General features: G+C 33.1%; 2 protein-coding genes and 1 pseudogene across 2 annotated transcripts; all 3 read left to right on the top strand.

The window, feature by feature from the left end:
- The first annotated feature begins 4838 nt into the window (after positions 1–4838).
- On the top strand, positions 4839–5664 carry LOC110667137 (uncharacterized; annotated as a pseudogene).
- Positions 5665–6685: 1021 nt separating this feature from the next.
- On the top strand, positions 6686–8430 carry LOC110667130 (uncharacterized). The gene has a single exon (XM_021827863.2). The coding sequence runs from the start codon at positions 6946–6948 to the stop codon at positions 7459–7461; it is 516 nt and encodes a 171-aa protein (XP_021683555.2). The 5' UTR covers positions 6686–6945; the 3' UTR covers positions 7462–8430.
- A 938-nt stretch (positions 8431–9368) lies between these two features.
- LOC110667138 (uncharacterized) lies at positions 9369–10107 on the top strand. Its single transcript, XM_021827869.2, has one exon. The coding sequence runs from the start codon at positions 9519–9521 to the stop codon at positions 10032–10034; it is 516 nt and encodes a 171-aa protein (XP_021683561.1). The 5' UTR covers positions 9369–9518; the 3' UTR covers positions 10035–10107.
- The last annotated feature ends 8295 nt before the right edge of the window (positions 10108–18402 follow it).

Below are 18402 nucleotides of genomic sequence, written 5' to 3'. Positions count from 1 at the left end.
ATGAATTAAAAGGGATAAATTGTAATTAAAACATGAATTAGTGCTCCGGCACACTGAGTGGCATATCCTGCTCGGCTACACTGTAGACGGGTAAGGGTTGTCACAACCACGATCAGAGACAATGGAAACTGGAACTGCATGAAGACTAACAATCTTGTTTATGTACAACTGTGCAAGTTTAGCAAAGTCATATGTAGTCTTCACAGGAAGAAAATGAGCAGATTTTGTCAATCTGTCCACTATCACCCAGATTGCATTGTAAACACCTCGTGTACTAGGTAAACCCACAACAAAGTCCATGGCAATATGCTCCCACTTCCACTCAGGGATATGCAACGGCTGAAGTAACCCAGATGGTCTCTGATGTTCTGCTTTAACCTGCTGACAAGTCAAACATTTAGCAACAAAGTCTGCAATATCCCTCTTCATGCCACCCCACTAATAATGCTCTCTTAAATCACAGTACATCTTAGTTGAACCTGGGTGTACTGTGTAAGCAGAATGGTGTGCCTCCTTCATGACTTCTCTTCTCAACTCATCAACATTGGGGACACAAAGTCTAGTGCCATAACGAAAAACTCCATCATCATTCAACATGAACCCTTGAGCTTGGCCTTGATGAATACTATCTATAACCTCACACAGTTGAGAATCACTCTTCTGAGCAGCCTTAATTCGATCAATAAAGATAGGCCTAACTCGAAAATGTGCTAAGAATGATCCAGCTATGATTTCAAACTCTACTCCTTGATCTAGCAAGTCATGTAATTCACCAATCAGAGGCCTCATCTTGGTAGATATATGGGCTAAACTACTAGAAGACTTCCTGCTTAGAACATCAGCCACCACATTAGCTTTTCCAGGGTGATACTGTATGGTGCAATCATAATCCTTCAGCAATTCTACCCATCTCCTTTGCCTAAGATTAAGATCACATTGGTCAAAAATGTATTTGAGACTTTTGTAGTCAGTGAAGATTTCACAAGTCTCACCATACAGATAGTGCCTCAAGATTTTTAAAGCAAAAATTACTGCAGCCATTTCCAAATCATGAGTTGGATAATTCTGCTCGTGTCTTTTCAACTGATGAGAAGCATATGCAATAACCCGTCCATGCTGCATCAAAACACATCCTGAACCAATCCTAGAAGCATCACAATACACTACATAGCCCCCTGATCCAGACGGAAGGGCTAACACTGGTGCTATAGTTAAACGAGTCTTGAGCTCCTGAAAACTTTTTTCACAAGCCTCAGACCACTGAAATTTCACATTCTTCTGTGTCAACTTAGTTAAAGGTGCTGCAATACGAGAGAAGTCTTGAACAAACCGTCTATAATACCCTGCTAAACCCAAGAAACTACGAATCTCTGATACAGTTGTGGGTCTAGGCCAATGAAGCACTGCCTCAACTTTCTTCTTATCAACGCACACCCCATCCTTAGATACAGTATGGATTTTGGTGGCTGTTGAGATCATCATTTGCCTTTAGTGGAGTTTTCTTATAATAACAGTTATCAGAAAAGTATATATATGGCTCCATATGAGGCATTCTATGGTCGAAAGTGTAGGTCACCAATTTCTTGGGATGAAGTTGGAGAAAGAAGGCTTACTAGACCAAAGTTGATACAATTAACTTCAAAGAAGGTTCGACTAATTCGTGATCAACTTTTGACTGCTCAAAGTCGACAAAGAAGTTATGCTGACCCTAAGCGTAAAGATGTAGAGTTTATGATTGGTGATCATGTATTTCTGAAAGTTTCACCTATGAAAGGAATCATGAGGTTTGGGAAGAAGGGGAAGCTTAGTCCTTGTTTTGTTAGTTCATTTGAAGTTTTGGAGAGAATTGGAGCAGTTGCTTACCGTTTAGCCTTTCCACCTGGTTTTGCACATGTACATTCAGTTTTCCATATCTATATGGTTAGAAAGTATGTACCCGATCCATCTCATGTTTTGCAACCTCAGACCATACAATTTAGGGATGATATGTCATATGAGGAGCAACCAGTAAAGATTTTAGATCGACAAATTAGGAAAATCCGGTCTAGGGAAGTGGCTTTGGTCAAAGTTGTAACATCTTCACTTTAGCTAGTCCGTACAGTCTACTGTTCTGGTGACCAATGTCGGTCTGAGAAGCTAGAATGTTTGAAATTTTAAATAGACTAGAGTGAGGAGTTATAAAGAAACTAAATAATGCTCATAACAATCAAGGAAAATTTTTAGAAACGAAATACACTAAGGTTAAACGAGCTGAAACCCCAGAGATGAGTAACCCGAAGAGGAAGTGACGGTGAAGGCCGTTAATAACCCTAGACCCAGGGAAAAAATTATAAAATAATTTTTAGGACTCCAGAGAAGGGTCATTGAGGTTCTTATGGCATTAGAATGCCAAGAAAATGCTTAGAAAAATTTTTCTATAGGTACACACAATTTTGGCTCGTTAAGCCAAACAGAGGGCATTTTGGTCATTTCGTCGTCAGAGACGATTTTTGGCCAACTTGTCCAGTTAAATAAATAATTTATATAACATAAAATATAAATTGGTGCTCCAGCACACTGAGTGACATAACTTACTCGCTACACTGTAGACAGGTAAGGGGTGTCACAAAAATCTTGTGGCATAATCACACAAGTAGTGAGGCCACATGGGAGGCAAAATCTGAAATGCAAACCAAATATCCTCACTTATTTGATCATTCAGGTTAGAATTTTGTCTGTTTAAATTCGGGGATCGAATTTCTTTCAAGGGGGGAAGTATGTGGAAAGCCAATATCTATTTATTTATTTATTTATTTTAATTAGCGAATAATAATTTAATATCTTTATCTAAAAAAAAGGAATATTTTATTGGATGACCTGCTTATTTATTTTTTTTATATATATATTATTTTTGAAATTAAATATATATATATATATATATATGTAATCTGAACAACCCAATTCAATAATAACTCTTATCACATTCTACACCTAATAGAACTCTTGAAATATATATACCCTAATCATCTCTTCTGCTAAACTTTACTCTCAAAACCTGTTTGTCACCTCTTTTTTCTACCAAATACTCTCAATAGGTATTTTCATCATCTTTTATTTATTGTTATATATGTATATATATATATATATAAATATATAAATATTTACGATTTATAATCTGATGTGTGCAGAGAATCCCTAAATTTTTACTTTTCTATTCATCACTTTCGATTCTATTTTCAAGGAGGTTCGAATATTCAATCTGTCAGTTAAAATTGTCTCTCTTCCATTGAAAATAACTATTGTCTTGGAGGTTCCAGGTGAGTAGTAATTATAGTACATGACACCGTTTTAGTCCCTTTTAAAATTTCTTAGCATTAAGTTTGTTATTAAATGAAATTTTAAATCAATATTTTAACAATTATTTTACATGTGATTTTCTAGAGTTTTATTTTATTATTGAATTTTATTTTGATTTTGATTAAATAATTGATTTTGTCAACTATCTCTCAATTAAAGCCATTAAGATTCTGGGAACAGGCCTTTAATGTATTTATATTGATTGATATTTGACTATAAAATTTACCGATATATTACATTGAATTGATTTGAGATTGATTTGATCTTATTGACTCTCTGAAATTATTGAAATAAACTATTGAAATTACACTATCAGTTATTATTTGCTATCTGAAATTTTTTTGTTGATTTTGATTGGTTTGTACAAATTGATTTTCTATTTTGAATTGGTACCTGTGCCCAGTATCTATTTCTGTTATCTGGCTCCACCGTGTGGACTATCACGGTATTAGGTTACATTGTCGAGTCATGCATCATTGTAGTTTATGGATTGCATTAGTATCATATGCATTGATATCTGTGAAGGAGGAGGAAGATATCTAATATCTGGTAGCGCACTTACCATCTGGCCTTTGGTGATGTGGGGTATCATCACCCCAGTGCACTGTACTATAAAATTTTTATTGAATGAATTTCTTTTATATATATGTTTTATGAAATTATTTTATTAATGATTTTGATAGCATGAGCATGATTTTATTGAATAGAAAATTTATTGTGAAATTAATCAAGCGTCTGTCTGTTCCTATTCCGTTGTGTGCTATAATTATCATTCACTGAGCATTTAGCTCAAACCACGTTTTCTCTGTCTGTTATCTGTTTCAGATCAGTAGAATTCTACAGCTGATCCAAATATTCAGCCCATTTTCTGGAGAGGGACAATCTTTGATTTGTTCTCATGGTATGCCCGAATTTATATTTTCTCGGACTAATAATTAGTTTAGTTTATTGAACAGTTTAAGTTTTTATTTGAAATTTGTAGATATTTCACAGTTTACTTATGGGATATTTATGATGTTTATTCAGTATTTTGTTTATTTGGATTTTGTCTATTTTTTTGGGATTAGTAAGTGACAATTTATTCATTCAAGATATTCTGATAAGGTTTACATGATTTAAAAATACTTAAATTATGCGCCGGTCATAGTTTAGAATTTTGGATCTTGACAAATACGCAAAGAGCATTAACTGTGAGGCATTTTAGTGGCGACAGGAACAGAATTTCTCCTTTGATGAAGTGCCAAATCATGGATGCTAAGAGCCTTTTGATTTTGCAAGGATATATCCTTTAAATAACGAAAATTATTAAACAGGATTAGAGATGTGGACTTTACAAGTGTATCCCACACATTAGATCATCTACTCTTTGGTGAGAAAGATTAATGCTCAGGTCCTACAAGATGATAATTTCTTTTTTAATGAAAAATATTAAATATAACAGGAGTTTTGATGCGCACACTGCACTTCACACGTAATCCATTGTTTTATATAATGATCAAAATACTTGTAAGCTTTGCACAACTAGTTCTGTTTAAATAATAATTGCAACTTGATTTGATATATAGTTCTATAGTCTGCTAGTTTAGGCTTTATGCGGCTTCCTTGCATCTAATCATCCATAATTGAAGTTTTTAAAGTTGAAAATGAGTCATTGAACATATAGAAAGAAACATTTCTTGTCATTATGTCTATATCCATCTTGTCCAACTAAGATTGGTATTGCCTGTATTATGGATCCATCAAGAATTTCCCTTCGTCCCTTCAAGCTTTCTGATGTTGACGATTTCCTGAAATGGGCCAGTGATGATAGAGTAACCTGGGATCTGAGATGGAATTCCATTACCACCAGGGAAGAAGCACTAGAACATCTTGAAAAGGTTGCCATCCCCCATCCATGGCGTCGGTCTATATGTTTGGATGATCGTTCAATTGGATATATTTCTGTCTGGCAATTCTCAGGTGATGGTCGGTGTAGAGCAAACATCGGTATGCGTTAGCTACTGAGTATTGGGGACAAGGGATAGCCACAGTATCAGTGAAGATGGCTGTGTCGAGAGTATTTCAAGATATACCTGACTTGGTAAGGCTTGAAGCTCTTGTAGAGGTAGAGAACAAGGGTTCTCAAAGGGTAGTAGAGAAGGTTGGATTTTTGAAAGAAGGTCTGTTAAGAAAATATACATGTTGTAAAGGTGAAATTAGAGATTTGTTTATCTATAGTTTTCTGTCAACAGACAAGGTTTTGTAACCCATATGGTTGAAACCATCCTTCTGTGAAAAATCTGTAAATAACACCCTGTTTTTAATAAATATGGTTGCCTTCTGCTTTCTTCTTTTTTGTTATTGCTTGCATCAACCACATTTTCTTCCATTTATGAGATTTATGGGAAATGATTTCCAACAGCTTAGAGGCTGCATTATGTGCATCCCAATTTCAAACCAGATACTCTTCCTCACTTGTCAAGAAAATGGATTTTATATCTTCACCTTATTCTTGCTCAATTTAAAAAAATAGAACCCCCATATTTAGCTTTGATCACTGCAAGAAAATCAATATATTCCTCCTATGTACTATAATAAAAGATGAATCATGTTAATTAGCAAGAAAGTTTGGATCAGATTAGTCAGAAGAAGAAAGTTAGATGGATGAATAATGTTGAATAGAATTTACGACTAATAGGCTCAATTATGAATCCATCAAGAATTTCCTTTCGTCCGTTCAAGCTTTCTGACGTCAACGACTTCCTGAAGTGGGCCAGGAATGATAGAGTTGCCTGGAATATGAGATTGGACGCGGTAACTTCCAGGGAAAAAAGCATTAGCACATTTTGAAAAGGTGGTCATACCTCATCCATGGCATTCTTCCATGTGTTTGGATGATCGTTCATTCGGATTCAATTATGTTAGGCAAAAATCCGGGGAAGATAAATGCAGAGAAAACTTTGGATATGCTGTAGCTGGCTGAGTAATTGGACAAGGGATAGCAACTATTCCTTTGAAGATGGCTCTGCCTAAAGAATTGCATGTCTTGGTCAGGCTTGAAGCTTATTTATTGACAGAGAATAACGGATCCCAAGGTTTTGCAATTCACAGTTCAAAACTGAAAGCATCAAAATAATCTACAACAAGAGTTTTCTCAATTGATAGCTTCCTTTAGAATAAATCATTTAAAAGAAAAAAAAATAATTAATTCCTCATAAAATCATATTTAAGTTAAAAAATTGAATTTTTTTATTCTAATTATAAAAATTAACCAAAAAAAAAATCAATTAAATTAAATTGTTATAAAATTTTATGTTCCAAACAAAAGGAATATCATTTGTTTTCTTACACTTCTTTTTAGTCATTCTTTTCTTGATTTGGGTTTTCTCCACTCTGTGAGTTTTATCCTAGAGTGGTATGGGCACCACCGGTACCACTTATCTAATTGGCTATCACAGCTTGGCTTGACCGTTCTAATACGTCTGCTAGTTTAAGCAGACAAAATTTTTCCTATAATTGCACAGAAAGGGCTGAGAAGCTTTCTGATAAAGAAACAAACTCAGCAACAAATTTTCCCTATCCATCTTTTCTATTTCTTTTCCTATTAACGTTGCTTTATTGCCTATACTTATGGATCCTGCAAGAATTTCCCTCCGTCCCTTTAAGCTTTCCGATGTTGATGAGTTCCTGAAATGGGCCAGTGATGATAGAGTAACTCGATATCTAAGATGGAACACCATGACCTCCAGGGAAGAAGCTTTAAAATATATTGAAAAGGTTGCCATGCCCCATCCTTGGCGTCGGTCCATATGTTTGGATGATCTGTCAATCGGATACGTATCCATTAGGCCAGAATCTGGGGATGGTGGATGCAGAGCTCATGTTGGCTATGCAGTAGCCACAGAATACTGGGGACAAGGGATAGCCACAACTGCATTGAAGATTGCAGTGTCAAGTGTGTTTAAAGACTTTCCTGATTTGGTCAGGCTTGAAGCCCTTGTTGAGGTAGGGAATAATGGGTCTCAAAGGGTACTTGAGAAAGTAGGGTTCTTGAAAGAAGGTTTGTTAAGGAAATATGGGTATTGTAAAGGTGAAATCAGAGATATGATTATCTACAGTTTCTTATCAACAGACATGGTTCTGTAATTGACGTGGCTGTGAATGCCAACTTCTTCTTTTTAAGCTCTTTTCTTAGGCTGATGCAATTTGAGGTACACTATAATGCTCATTAGTAAAATTAAGAATGCCACTTTTTGATCTATCCTAGCAATGACAAGCAATCAAACTATTCTTTTAATATTTGATTACAAACAATCAAACTTACAGGATCATTACAAAGAAGACTGTTATGGACTTTGGAGAACCACAAAACTTTGGAGAACCACAAACTTTTGAGGAAACAGAGAACTTAACTCAAAGATTTTAAGGTCAATTTTGCTTTGCTTTGAATGGTGAGCAAGGAAAATACCAATTGAATCTCTCTCTATCTTTTTAGAGAGAGATTTTTCTCTTAACTATTCTTAGAGTTTTAGCTTTTTCTCAAGCTGGCCAATCGTGGCTTCTAGCTAGCTTCTTCTATCCTTAAGTAGGGAAAAACTTCCTATTTAACTCTGGCTGGGACATGGGTTTCCTTCCCCTTTGATGTTTTAGGTTTGTTTTTGTTGATCTCAGAGAGGGAGAAATGCAAGAGATCGGTTTCCAAGAGAGCTGGTGTGTTGAAGCTGTGTTGGTTTTGCAGGTTTCTTAGGTTTAGAAATTGTTGCTGCTTGGTGGGAGAGGTTCATGCATGTCTAAGGCATCGGTATTTTTAAGGCTAAAGTCTTCCTTTCTGATTAAATGTGTTCCCCTAAGTCTATTACAGATTGAGAGGCTGATAAACTTTACCGCGCCACTCTCTTGATCAAGTAAGCGGTGCTGATTTTGAAAGAGACCGCGATCAGAAGCCGTTTGGGACTGAATTCCAATAGTCTTTAGGTTCAAGCAGCTTTCTATTCTTCTAGATGATGATCATTTTTCCCTCTTTATCAGTAGTGACTGATCCTCTTTTTCTCATCTAAATTTTTTAAGTATTTATGTTAAGACTTTTGCATTAAATTATGGTTGTTTTGTCCTGAATTTAGGCATTCTATTTTATTTGTATCTCTATTTCAAGGCCTTTATTTTATATGGGCCTAAGTTAACTTTTCAAATTTTTAAGAAGGAAAGAGTGAAAGGAGACGAAGTCAATTACCCTTTCACCTCTTCTGGTGTTGCCATTTGTGGTGAGCAAGGAAAGCATAATAAAAATAATATATAATTCTTCTGAAGTTATAGCCGCCTTATTTGACCCTCTAAATTTCCAGTCCAAGAAAAAATTGCACAGGTAACCATCAAGCCGGTGGGAAATCATACAATGACAGGGACAAAGTTTTCCCTCTAACTATGTGCTTGCAACTTGGTTATAATCGGTCCACTCAGGGGCGGACCGATGCATAGGGCCGCCCTTTTTTCAAAAAAAAATAATAATAATAATTGGCCACTTTTTATTTAAAAAAAATAGATAGAAAATTTTAATAATTTTATATTTATGTAAGTTTTTAAAAAATTTTAATTTAATAATTAATTTTATTAATTTGTTTCTAAATAATATTTAAAATTAATGTTATTACTAATTATATATGAAAATAGATTAAATACTAACACCAAAAAATATATAATTTTTTGGCATAAAAATTTAACTCTTTATTTTATTTTTATAATGCCAAAATTTTAGTTATTATTATAATAATTATAAATTATTATTTTAAAATATTAATTAATTTTAAAATATATATATATATATATATATAAACTCTTAAAACTCTCTCAAACCCTAAATTAATTTCCGGACCAACGACCTAACAAATATTACCGGTAATGTTGATTTTAATGTATAAACTGATTATTTAAAATTAATAAAGTATATTATTTGCAAAAATAATAATCAATATTGATTATTATTTATAAAAATATAATTTATAAATTTTTATTAATTATAATTATATATAAATTTTTAAATTTTTACCCTCCGAATGTTTAGCCTTGCGTCCGCCCTTGGTTCCACTGTCTATTGTCTGCTATATTAGGCAACTTCCTTGCACCTGATCACGCATAATTGATCATTGAAGTATGCTTGAAGCCTTAAACATTCTGCCCTTTGGAAAGTTAGTTGACTGCATTTTTTTATGGATCCATCAAGAATTTCCCTCCGTCCCTTCAAGCTTTCTGATGTTGATGACTTCCTGAAATGGGCTGGTGATGAGAAAGTAACCCGTTATATGAGAAGGAATCCCATTACTTCTAGGGAAGAAGCAGCAGAGCATATTGCAAAGGTTGCCATAGCCCATCCATGGCATCGGTCTATATGCTTGGATGATCGTTCAATTGGGTACATTTCCGTCCGGCAATTGTCAGGTGATGATAGATGTAGAGGAAACATGGGATATGCGATAGCTGCAGAGTATTGGGGACAAGGGATAACCACAATTGCAGTGAAGATGGCTCTGTCTAGTGTGTTTCAAGATTTTCCTGACTTGGTAAGGCTTGAGGTTTTTGTGCTGGAAGAGAACAAGGGATCTCAAAGGGTAGTCGAGAAAGTAGGGTTTCTGAAAGAAGGTGTGTTGAGGAAATATTTATATTGTAAAGGTCAAGTTCGGGATTTGATTGTCTATAGTTTTCTGTCAACCGATAAGGTTTTGTAATCCATAAGTTCTAAACTATAATCTGTAATTACAGTATCTAATCCAATGAACATGTGGTTATGGTTTCCTTTTATTTTCTTCTCTCTTTTTTTGGCCATCACTTGTATGATTTCTCTGGACATAATTACCAGTAGACTGCATTTGAGCATCCCAATCTCAGAACCAGATATTCATTCCTCCCACAAGGAATCCTTTCGTATTTTCATTAATTTTCGTTGTTCAAAGATTATATAGATGATTGCTTTGTCTTTACATCAAGGATTCAAGAAGAATTTCCCTCCGACCCTTCAAGCTTTCTGATGTTGAAAACTTCCTGAAGTGGACTAAAAATGGTGGGGTGGTCTGGAAACTAAGATGGGATACCATAACCTCCAGGGAAGAAGCATTAGCACGTCTTGAAAAGGAGGTCATACCTCATCCGTGGCATCACTTCCAATGTATATTTGGATGATCGTTCAATTGGGTACATTTGAGTTTGGCAAGGAACCAGCAGGGCCGATAAATGCAGGGAATACTTTGGAATGCTGTGGCTGCCGAGTACTGGGGACAAGAGAGAGCAACGAAGCCCATACCATTATAGTACTCTACTACTTCGGCCCTTCAAGCCCATAGCATCATATTCCATTGAATAGAAAACATATACAGGCAATGAATTAAATTGAAATATAAAAAGGAAGACGTTAAATATATAAATTATTCCCTATATTTTACTAAAAAATCTAATAATATTCCAAATTTGTATTTTGACATATTAAATATTTTAATTTTAATTTTAATTTTTATATCTATTAAACATAAATTTATTCATAAATAAGTCTATTGATCGTGTAAATACATAAATTATCCCTATATTATCAGGAATTGATTGATGCATTAAATATTTCAATTATTTTTTAATTTATTTTTAAAAATTTTAAAGTCAGGAATTTTTTTTTAGCTTTTCTCTTTTAAAAATCTTTAATATAAAAAAAATAAACTTTTGATAAATAGTCTTTCTGAATATATATACTAATAAAACATTTTATGGGGTTTTGAAATCCAATACGAAAAATTTAATCTAAAAATGAAAATTCTGAAATTTTTTATTCAATTTTAAGTAATGGTGAGCCTTTGCTCGTGGTTGTGACTGCGTTTGAACGTGACTTCGATTTCAAGAGATAAAGGATGGAATATGAATGCTTGTATCGTCTATCGGTTTCACTTTCACATCACAAGCCATTAAAGGGAAGCAGATAAGTGCGAAAGATGAGAGGAGCAGTGGCGGGTGGTGGCGAGGCTAGAGAGAGCTATCACCACGAGAAACAATTAAGAGTGAGAATAGGAAAAAAAAAGTCCAGTAAATTATAAAGAGAGATAACTTGTTATTGTCAATTAATTTTTATGCACATATGCTCAATTGATTAACAGAAATCAATGTGAAAAACAATGGCTTAATAAATTATATATCCCCTTGAGGCCATGTTGAATAGTGAAGATGATTCTTGGAAGTGTTACTGAAGTCTATAGAGTCTTTGCAATTGCTGGTCTACAAGATAAAACTGATGCATGGAGTTTAGTGAAAGGAGAGGACTAATTTATAAGGACAAGTATTTTCATTTGTTTATTTAGGTGGTAAACTCTACCTGTTAAGGCTTGGTGAACTAGAACAGACTCTATGAGGTAAACAATGGCTTAATAACTTTTTTTTTTTAGTATGCACATAACATAGGTTATGGCATTTTAAATAAAGTAAGGATCCATTTTATATTTAATTAATTTTTTTATTCTATTTTGTTTTTGTTATTGTATTTTTTTATTATTTTAATTATTTTATTTTTTATTACTTTAATTTTCAGAAGTAGTTAAGTAAAATATATTTGCAAAGGGTCTCTTTTATAGTCCCTATCAAAGCTTTTTATTGTCGTGTGGAATTGAAATATTAGCCAGTAACACTTTCTTTTCAAAACACTGGGCATATTCTTTTGCTTTTTTTTTTCCTCTCCTTATGCATTAAGCTTTAACGAGAAGCCAAAGACAAACACAATTAAAGAAGATAGAAAGGCATCTGCATCGAAAGGACAAAACGCATCCTTCATGTTTGTTTCATTTATTTTTATGACGTTGTCGTTGTGTAGAATTTTAGGCAAATACAATTTTCCTTACAGGACAAAATTCAATACATAGACATCGCAATTGTCTTGTCGTGTAAAAAACTATGGAACGGTCTCAAATTTTTCTTGGCAAACCAACTCCACCTCCCCAATCCTTAGCGCAGACTATAAATCCGTCGGCAACCGCACTGCCTCGTATCAATCATCACCAAGCAGAAATTGATTTTGTTAGGAATATATATTTTAATAAAATTAATTATTTAACACTTATATTTTAAAAATTATAATTTTTATTTTTTATATTTTATTTTCATTAAATTTTTTAATCTCACTGTTAAATTTTTCGTTAGTCAATATTATTAAATTATTATTTAATCTATCTATTTTAAGAAAATTAATTAGTTAATTTATGTATTTTAAAAAATATTATTATTTAGTCCATTTATTTAAGTAAAATTAATTAATTTGTCAATATATCTTATAAAATATATTATTTGATTAAAATGAAAATTACTATTTTTAGACTAAGTTTGAATTTATATATTTTTTAAATTATTCAAGTATTTTCATTCAATTTCTTAGAATTATTTTTTTTATTTTTTTATTAAAAAATAATTTTTCTTAATTACTTAGAGATCTATGAGAACTAAATAATCTTTTTTCATGCAAACAACTTGTATTATTTTTTACCAAAATATGAAAAATAAAGAGAGGACGAGAGAGAGAGAATGGTGTGGATGGAGAAGAAGAAACATGAGGAGAGAAAAATAAAGGAAGGCATGACAAAAATAAGGGGACATGATTAGGGCAGTTTAAATATAAAAAATAATTATATAACTAAATAGTTTATGAAACTAAATTACAATGGCTAATTAATATATTTTTTAAAATATCATAAATAATTAATTAATTTTACTAAAATAGAAGAATAAATAGTAATTTGACTAGCATTGACTAACGAAAAAATTAATGAAGGAATTAAACAGTTTAATGAAAGTAAAATATAGAAATTAAATAGTGTATTTTTAAAATACAGAATAAAATAATTAATTTTATTAAAATATAATGATTAAGTAATAATTTTCTCTTTATAAAATACGTAGCACTGGTTAAAGAATTTTTTTATTTTAATAAGAAGTATTATTTTTTAATATTTTTAATATATTTTAAAATTATTATTGACTATAAGTTAATGTTAATTTTAAAATAAATCAATTGTATTAGAAATTCAAACTCAACCATAATAGGTTATAGATACAATTCCTCTAGCTATCCTTACCAACAAACTTTGACACAAAATTAGAGTGAAAACAACGAGTATAAGAAAAGGGGCACCGGTGATGAATGAAAGAGTGGGGTCACCACCTATGAAATGAAAGGGAATATCATAAGTGGGTCCTACGAAATGGGTTTTTCATAGGGCACGCATGCATTGAGGAGAAATTCATACTACTATGTCACCTACTTTTCCTTTTTTCACATAACTTGATTGGAGGTGAAAAGTATATTGATATTGTGTGTGTGCAATGTAAATTGTAAAGATTCACGTGACTTTTTGACTAAAACATCAGGGACGGTTGGGTTTTTTTTTTATTTTTTCTTCTCTTTGATTTGATAAATACACATGAATGTGTTGATGGAGCATTGCTTTAAAATATTGTTGAATTTTGGGCTACTTTCTCACTCACCCATATCACATCAGAGAGAGAGAGAGAGCATTGGCAGCTTCAACTCAAAGTAAAGCCAAATAATTTTCGTGCAATATATGGGGTGGTGTCTACTCTTGCAGTCTTATCAAAACTCCCTGTACAACCACTTATCATGAGAAGATCCTCATCAGCCCTGATGTGGATGCAGGACCCAACTCAATGTGGGCTCCACTGGGTGGACTTTTTTTTTTTTACCATCAAAGTACAGGAAAAAGAAAAAGTTAAACTATTGAAAAATTAAATTGAATCGAATCAATTTGATTTAATTAATTTAATTTTAAAATTTAATTAATTTGATTTGATTTTAAATTATAAAAATTTCAATTATTTTAATTTGATTTGATTTTAAAGAGAAAAAATTGATTAAATCGAATCGAACGGAATAATAATTTATATATTTAAATCAAATCAAATCAAATCAATTTTTGAATTGATTTATTTTTATGAAAAATTTATGAATTATATTTAACTATATATATATTAATTGTTTAATTTCATTGATTAATGGTTATTAGGTTAAAACTAAAGTCAAAATTATACCAAATAGTTTGAAAATCATGTATAAATTAAAAAATCAATCAAAAATCAAAATCGATCATTTTAAACTAAACCGAATCCAAATAGAGTGATTTGGTTCGATTTAATTTTTTACCCATTTTGATTCAGTTCAATTTCTACAATTTAAAATTTAATTTTTATAATTTAATTCGGTTCGGTTCGGTTCGAACCAAATGCTCACCCCTAAGGAAAAGGGAGCTCAAACCTGACTTAGCCAGATTTTGAAAAGTGCCTTATGCCACAAAATTACATGGAGCTAGGCCATCATTGATTTATAATTAATTTATTATTTTAAATTATAATTAAGATATTTATAAGATGCTTAATCAATTAAGCTTTATTAAAAAATATATATATAATGAACTTTTGTTTAATGACATCAAAATCGTCTCTAATATTATGATATATTGAGTTTAAATTTAATTGAAGTCGATAATTTTTAAAATTATATTTTAATTATGATATCACATTTCATTTGTCACAACCCAACCTATGGGCTGGACCGACACTAGGACCTAGGCCAGCCTAAAGCCTCCGAGACCCGTAGTAAGCCTAACTATTCCTTAACCCAACTCTAAGGCCCATTTGGGCCAAATTTCAAGAATTCAACCGGACAGAGTCCGGCCATAAAGTGAACCTTTCAACGATGAGTTTTTGACTCACCCGACCTATAAACATAATATATAATCAATTGGGGAGCTCAGCTCACCCTCCACATACTAAATGTCATAAAAATAAATGGGAGCTCAGCTCCCTCATCCAGTCCATCAAATATGCATATAATAATACGTTTACAGGTCAAACATGATAATTATATTACAGACCCAAATCAAATAAATATTTATAACACATGCGGAAATTCTAAGAGTTAACATGTTTATACAAAAATTAATAAACGACCTACGAGGGAGAAAAGCAGGTTAACCTCAAAAATATCCTCCTGTGGCCTGGAAAAATATTGAACAGGAGTGAGCGTTCAACTCAGAGAGTAAAATATCAATTTTAACCATAATTTCTATAACTATCTAAAGCTAATGCACTCTGTTGAGTGAAATACAACATCAGCAATATTTTCACATCATAACAACAAAAAGGTAATTTGGAGCACTCACTCAACCAGTAATATCAATCATAATATATGGGAGCTGATCCCCTATACAGCTCTTTTAAATCCAACCTGTGCCAGCGAAGAAAATTCAGGCCGGACTTTCGCTTAATAAACCAAATCGAGGCCCCAGCGAAGAACTCAAGCCGTGACTACCCCGAAGGACTGGGTCCCAGCGAAAATCTCAAGCCGTGACTATCCGTCCTATCCATAGCCAATACCACATCACACGCACGCCAACGCACGCACACTGCTTCAAATTACCACAACAACATACATGGTACTTTGATAGTTGTGAATGTAACATAAAACGTGCCTAGAGTTTAACTATATATATATAAACATATAAGTGGTGCGTGGGCATGCTTGAACATATAATAATATCGAAATTACAATTAAAATTAATATTTTACTCACAGACTTGACAGCGGACACTGTAGCGGCTGGGAGGAGGAAGAAGGCTATCCCGGCTCACCTGATAATTTTATTACAATCATTTAATAAATTTGACTCAATACAAACTAAGAAAAGACCAAATACGTCCTAAGTCGTGCCGAAAATCCGGCAGAGTCTCCCCTATACCTAAGACCTACCCAACCTGCAAAATGGCTCAAAACGTACTTCTATATTCACACATACACTCACAACTCAATCACATCACACAGCCCCTCCTGGGCCCATCCAAACAGTCCTCAATCACAATATGTAAATTTACAGTTTAGTCCTTATAATTGATCATTTTTGCAAAAATTGCCCAAATAAGCTCTAAAAATTCTAAAACTTTGCCCCCCGGTCCTTAGCAATATTACTAGGCTATTGCAAAAAGAATAATAATTTTCTGAGCTACCACAAATATTTTATGGACTTTTAATCCCATTTAAGTACTAGAAAATTACGAAAAAGTAAGGTTCGGGTTTACCTATGCCGATTCCGACTTGGGGAACGCGCTCGGGACATTTGACAATGGTGGGATAGCCAAAATCTCGATCCAATTCGGAGACCTTTTCGGTAGCCGGTCTGTCTAGCCAAAAAATTCACAGACCCGGATTATATTTACACGAAGCCCACAACACGGGGGTTAGTACATAAATTTTACGAAATTTTCTAAACTCATTTAATGCTCAGAAAAATACTACGAAGTTCCGTGGGACTCACCGAAAAATGATGTCAAAAAATTTTGAAATTTATATTCCCGCGAAGCTCTCGACGAGTGGAGCGCTATGGTACTCTCGATTTTTTCATGGGGTTTACGGTTTGCTAGAAATCTAGCCCAAAAGTCAAAATGGGCTAAAACTTCCTGAATAAAAATTGGACAAACCGCTTAATGGATTTTGATGTTCTTGGTGTCTATGGAAAGCTCTCGAGGTGTAGATGGTGTTTGACACAAGACTCGGCCCAAATGGTGGCCGGATCGGCTAGGAAGACTAAGTGGCGAGTTGCGTTGCTTCGCGCGACGATTTCGGCGTTCCAAGAGGAGGCCGGCGAGCTGGGGTGGCTGGGGAGGTGGCTAGCCGGCGAGGGAGTTGAGAGTAGAGAGAAAACGGGAGAGAGAGAGAGAGAGAGAGAGAGAGAGAGAGAGGGAGGAGAACGCTCGCGGGAAGAGGAGAAGAAGAAGAAAAAGGAGCCGGCTCGATTCTGTCGGTCCGTTCCAATCTGGTTCGATTCGGCTGATTCGATTCAGGATACAAAATTTTAAATTTTTACTTTGCCTTGAAACCGAAAACGAGATCTAAAAATTTTGAAAAATTTTCAGAAAACTCGGAAAAATTCGTAGACTCCAAATATATTTTTAGTTTTGTCAAGTGGTCTTTAAATTAATTTTTAAAAATCATCAAAGTTTTATATTTTCGAAAAATTGAACCCGATTTCCAAAATTTAAAAAATTTCAAATATTTACTAAAATCCAAATGAAATAAAATATCAATATTTATCCAAAAATAATAAATTAAAAAATTAAGGGTGTTACATCATTATTGAAATTGAATTGCTGAGAAAGATGGATAATTATGAAATAAAACCTAACCCTAGATTTCTTGCAATGAGAATTCTTGCCTTGCATCATTAGGTGTCCCTTGGGCATGCAGTGTTACAATGTTCTGTTAAAGCACTGAGAGTATAACAACTAAAGTATACTATAGATGTTAATTAAGGGCCCCATGGAATAATTAAGGAACTTGCTTTTGGTATGCTCTATGTGCAATTGTGATAATAATGCATTATTGACATATAGGTTATGGACCCTAATTGGTACTATTTAAGATAAAGCATAATTACCCTTTTGTTGTTTTATCATTAATAATTGATATCAAACTTAATTAAGTATACAATTGGGAATTATATTGCATATATTTATTTGTTTTCTTAAAATTTCCCATGCAGGCGTACCTTAATCTTGATAACTCATGCCCCTCTGACCCTTTTATAGATCGAGTTGGATTGATATGATGTGGTTCCAAAATCCTGCTCATATTCTTAGGGACAATTTGGCTTTTAAATTCATAATAGCTTCAATGTTTGAGAGTTTTTGTTGCATTAGATAATTATTAAAACTGAATAAAATAATTAATAAATTTTAATTTAATGGGACTTTCAAATTTGAAATTTTATTTTTAATGAGGTTCTAGTAAAAATATAATTAAAGAATGAATTCTTGATAATTGCAATAGAAAAGGCTGCAATATGTATTAAAAATAATAAAAAAAATGTATTAAAATAACTCATTAAAAATTACTATATTAGATTTAAGAAGGTAATCTCATAAATATTAAAGTATGCGAAATTAAAAAAAAAAAAAAACCTCGTTAATGTGAAATTTAATTATGCCAAGCCCTACGTGTACGGCAGTGAAATATGGCTGTTATAGGATTTAACCATTGATTTAAAATCATAAAGGACACGAACAAGCA

The sequence above is a fragment of the Hevea brasiliensis genome, chromosome 4 (genome assembly GCF_030052815.1).
Source record: "Hevea brasiliensis isolate MT/VB/25A 57/8 chromosome 4, ASM3005281v1, whole genome shotgun sequence".
Lineage (NCBI taxonomy): Eukaryota > Viridiplantae > Streptophyta > Magnoliopsida > Malpighiales > Euphorbiaceae > Hevea > Hevea brasiliensis.
The sequence above is the reverse complement of the archived record's forward strand: the minus strand, read 5'-3'. Positions and strand labels throughout refer to the sequence as shown.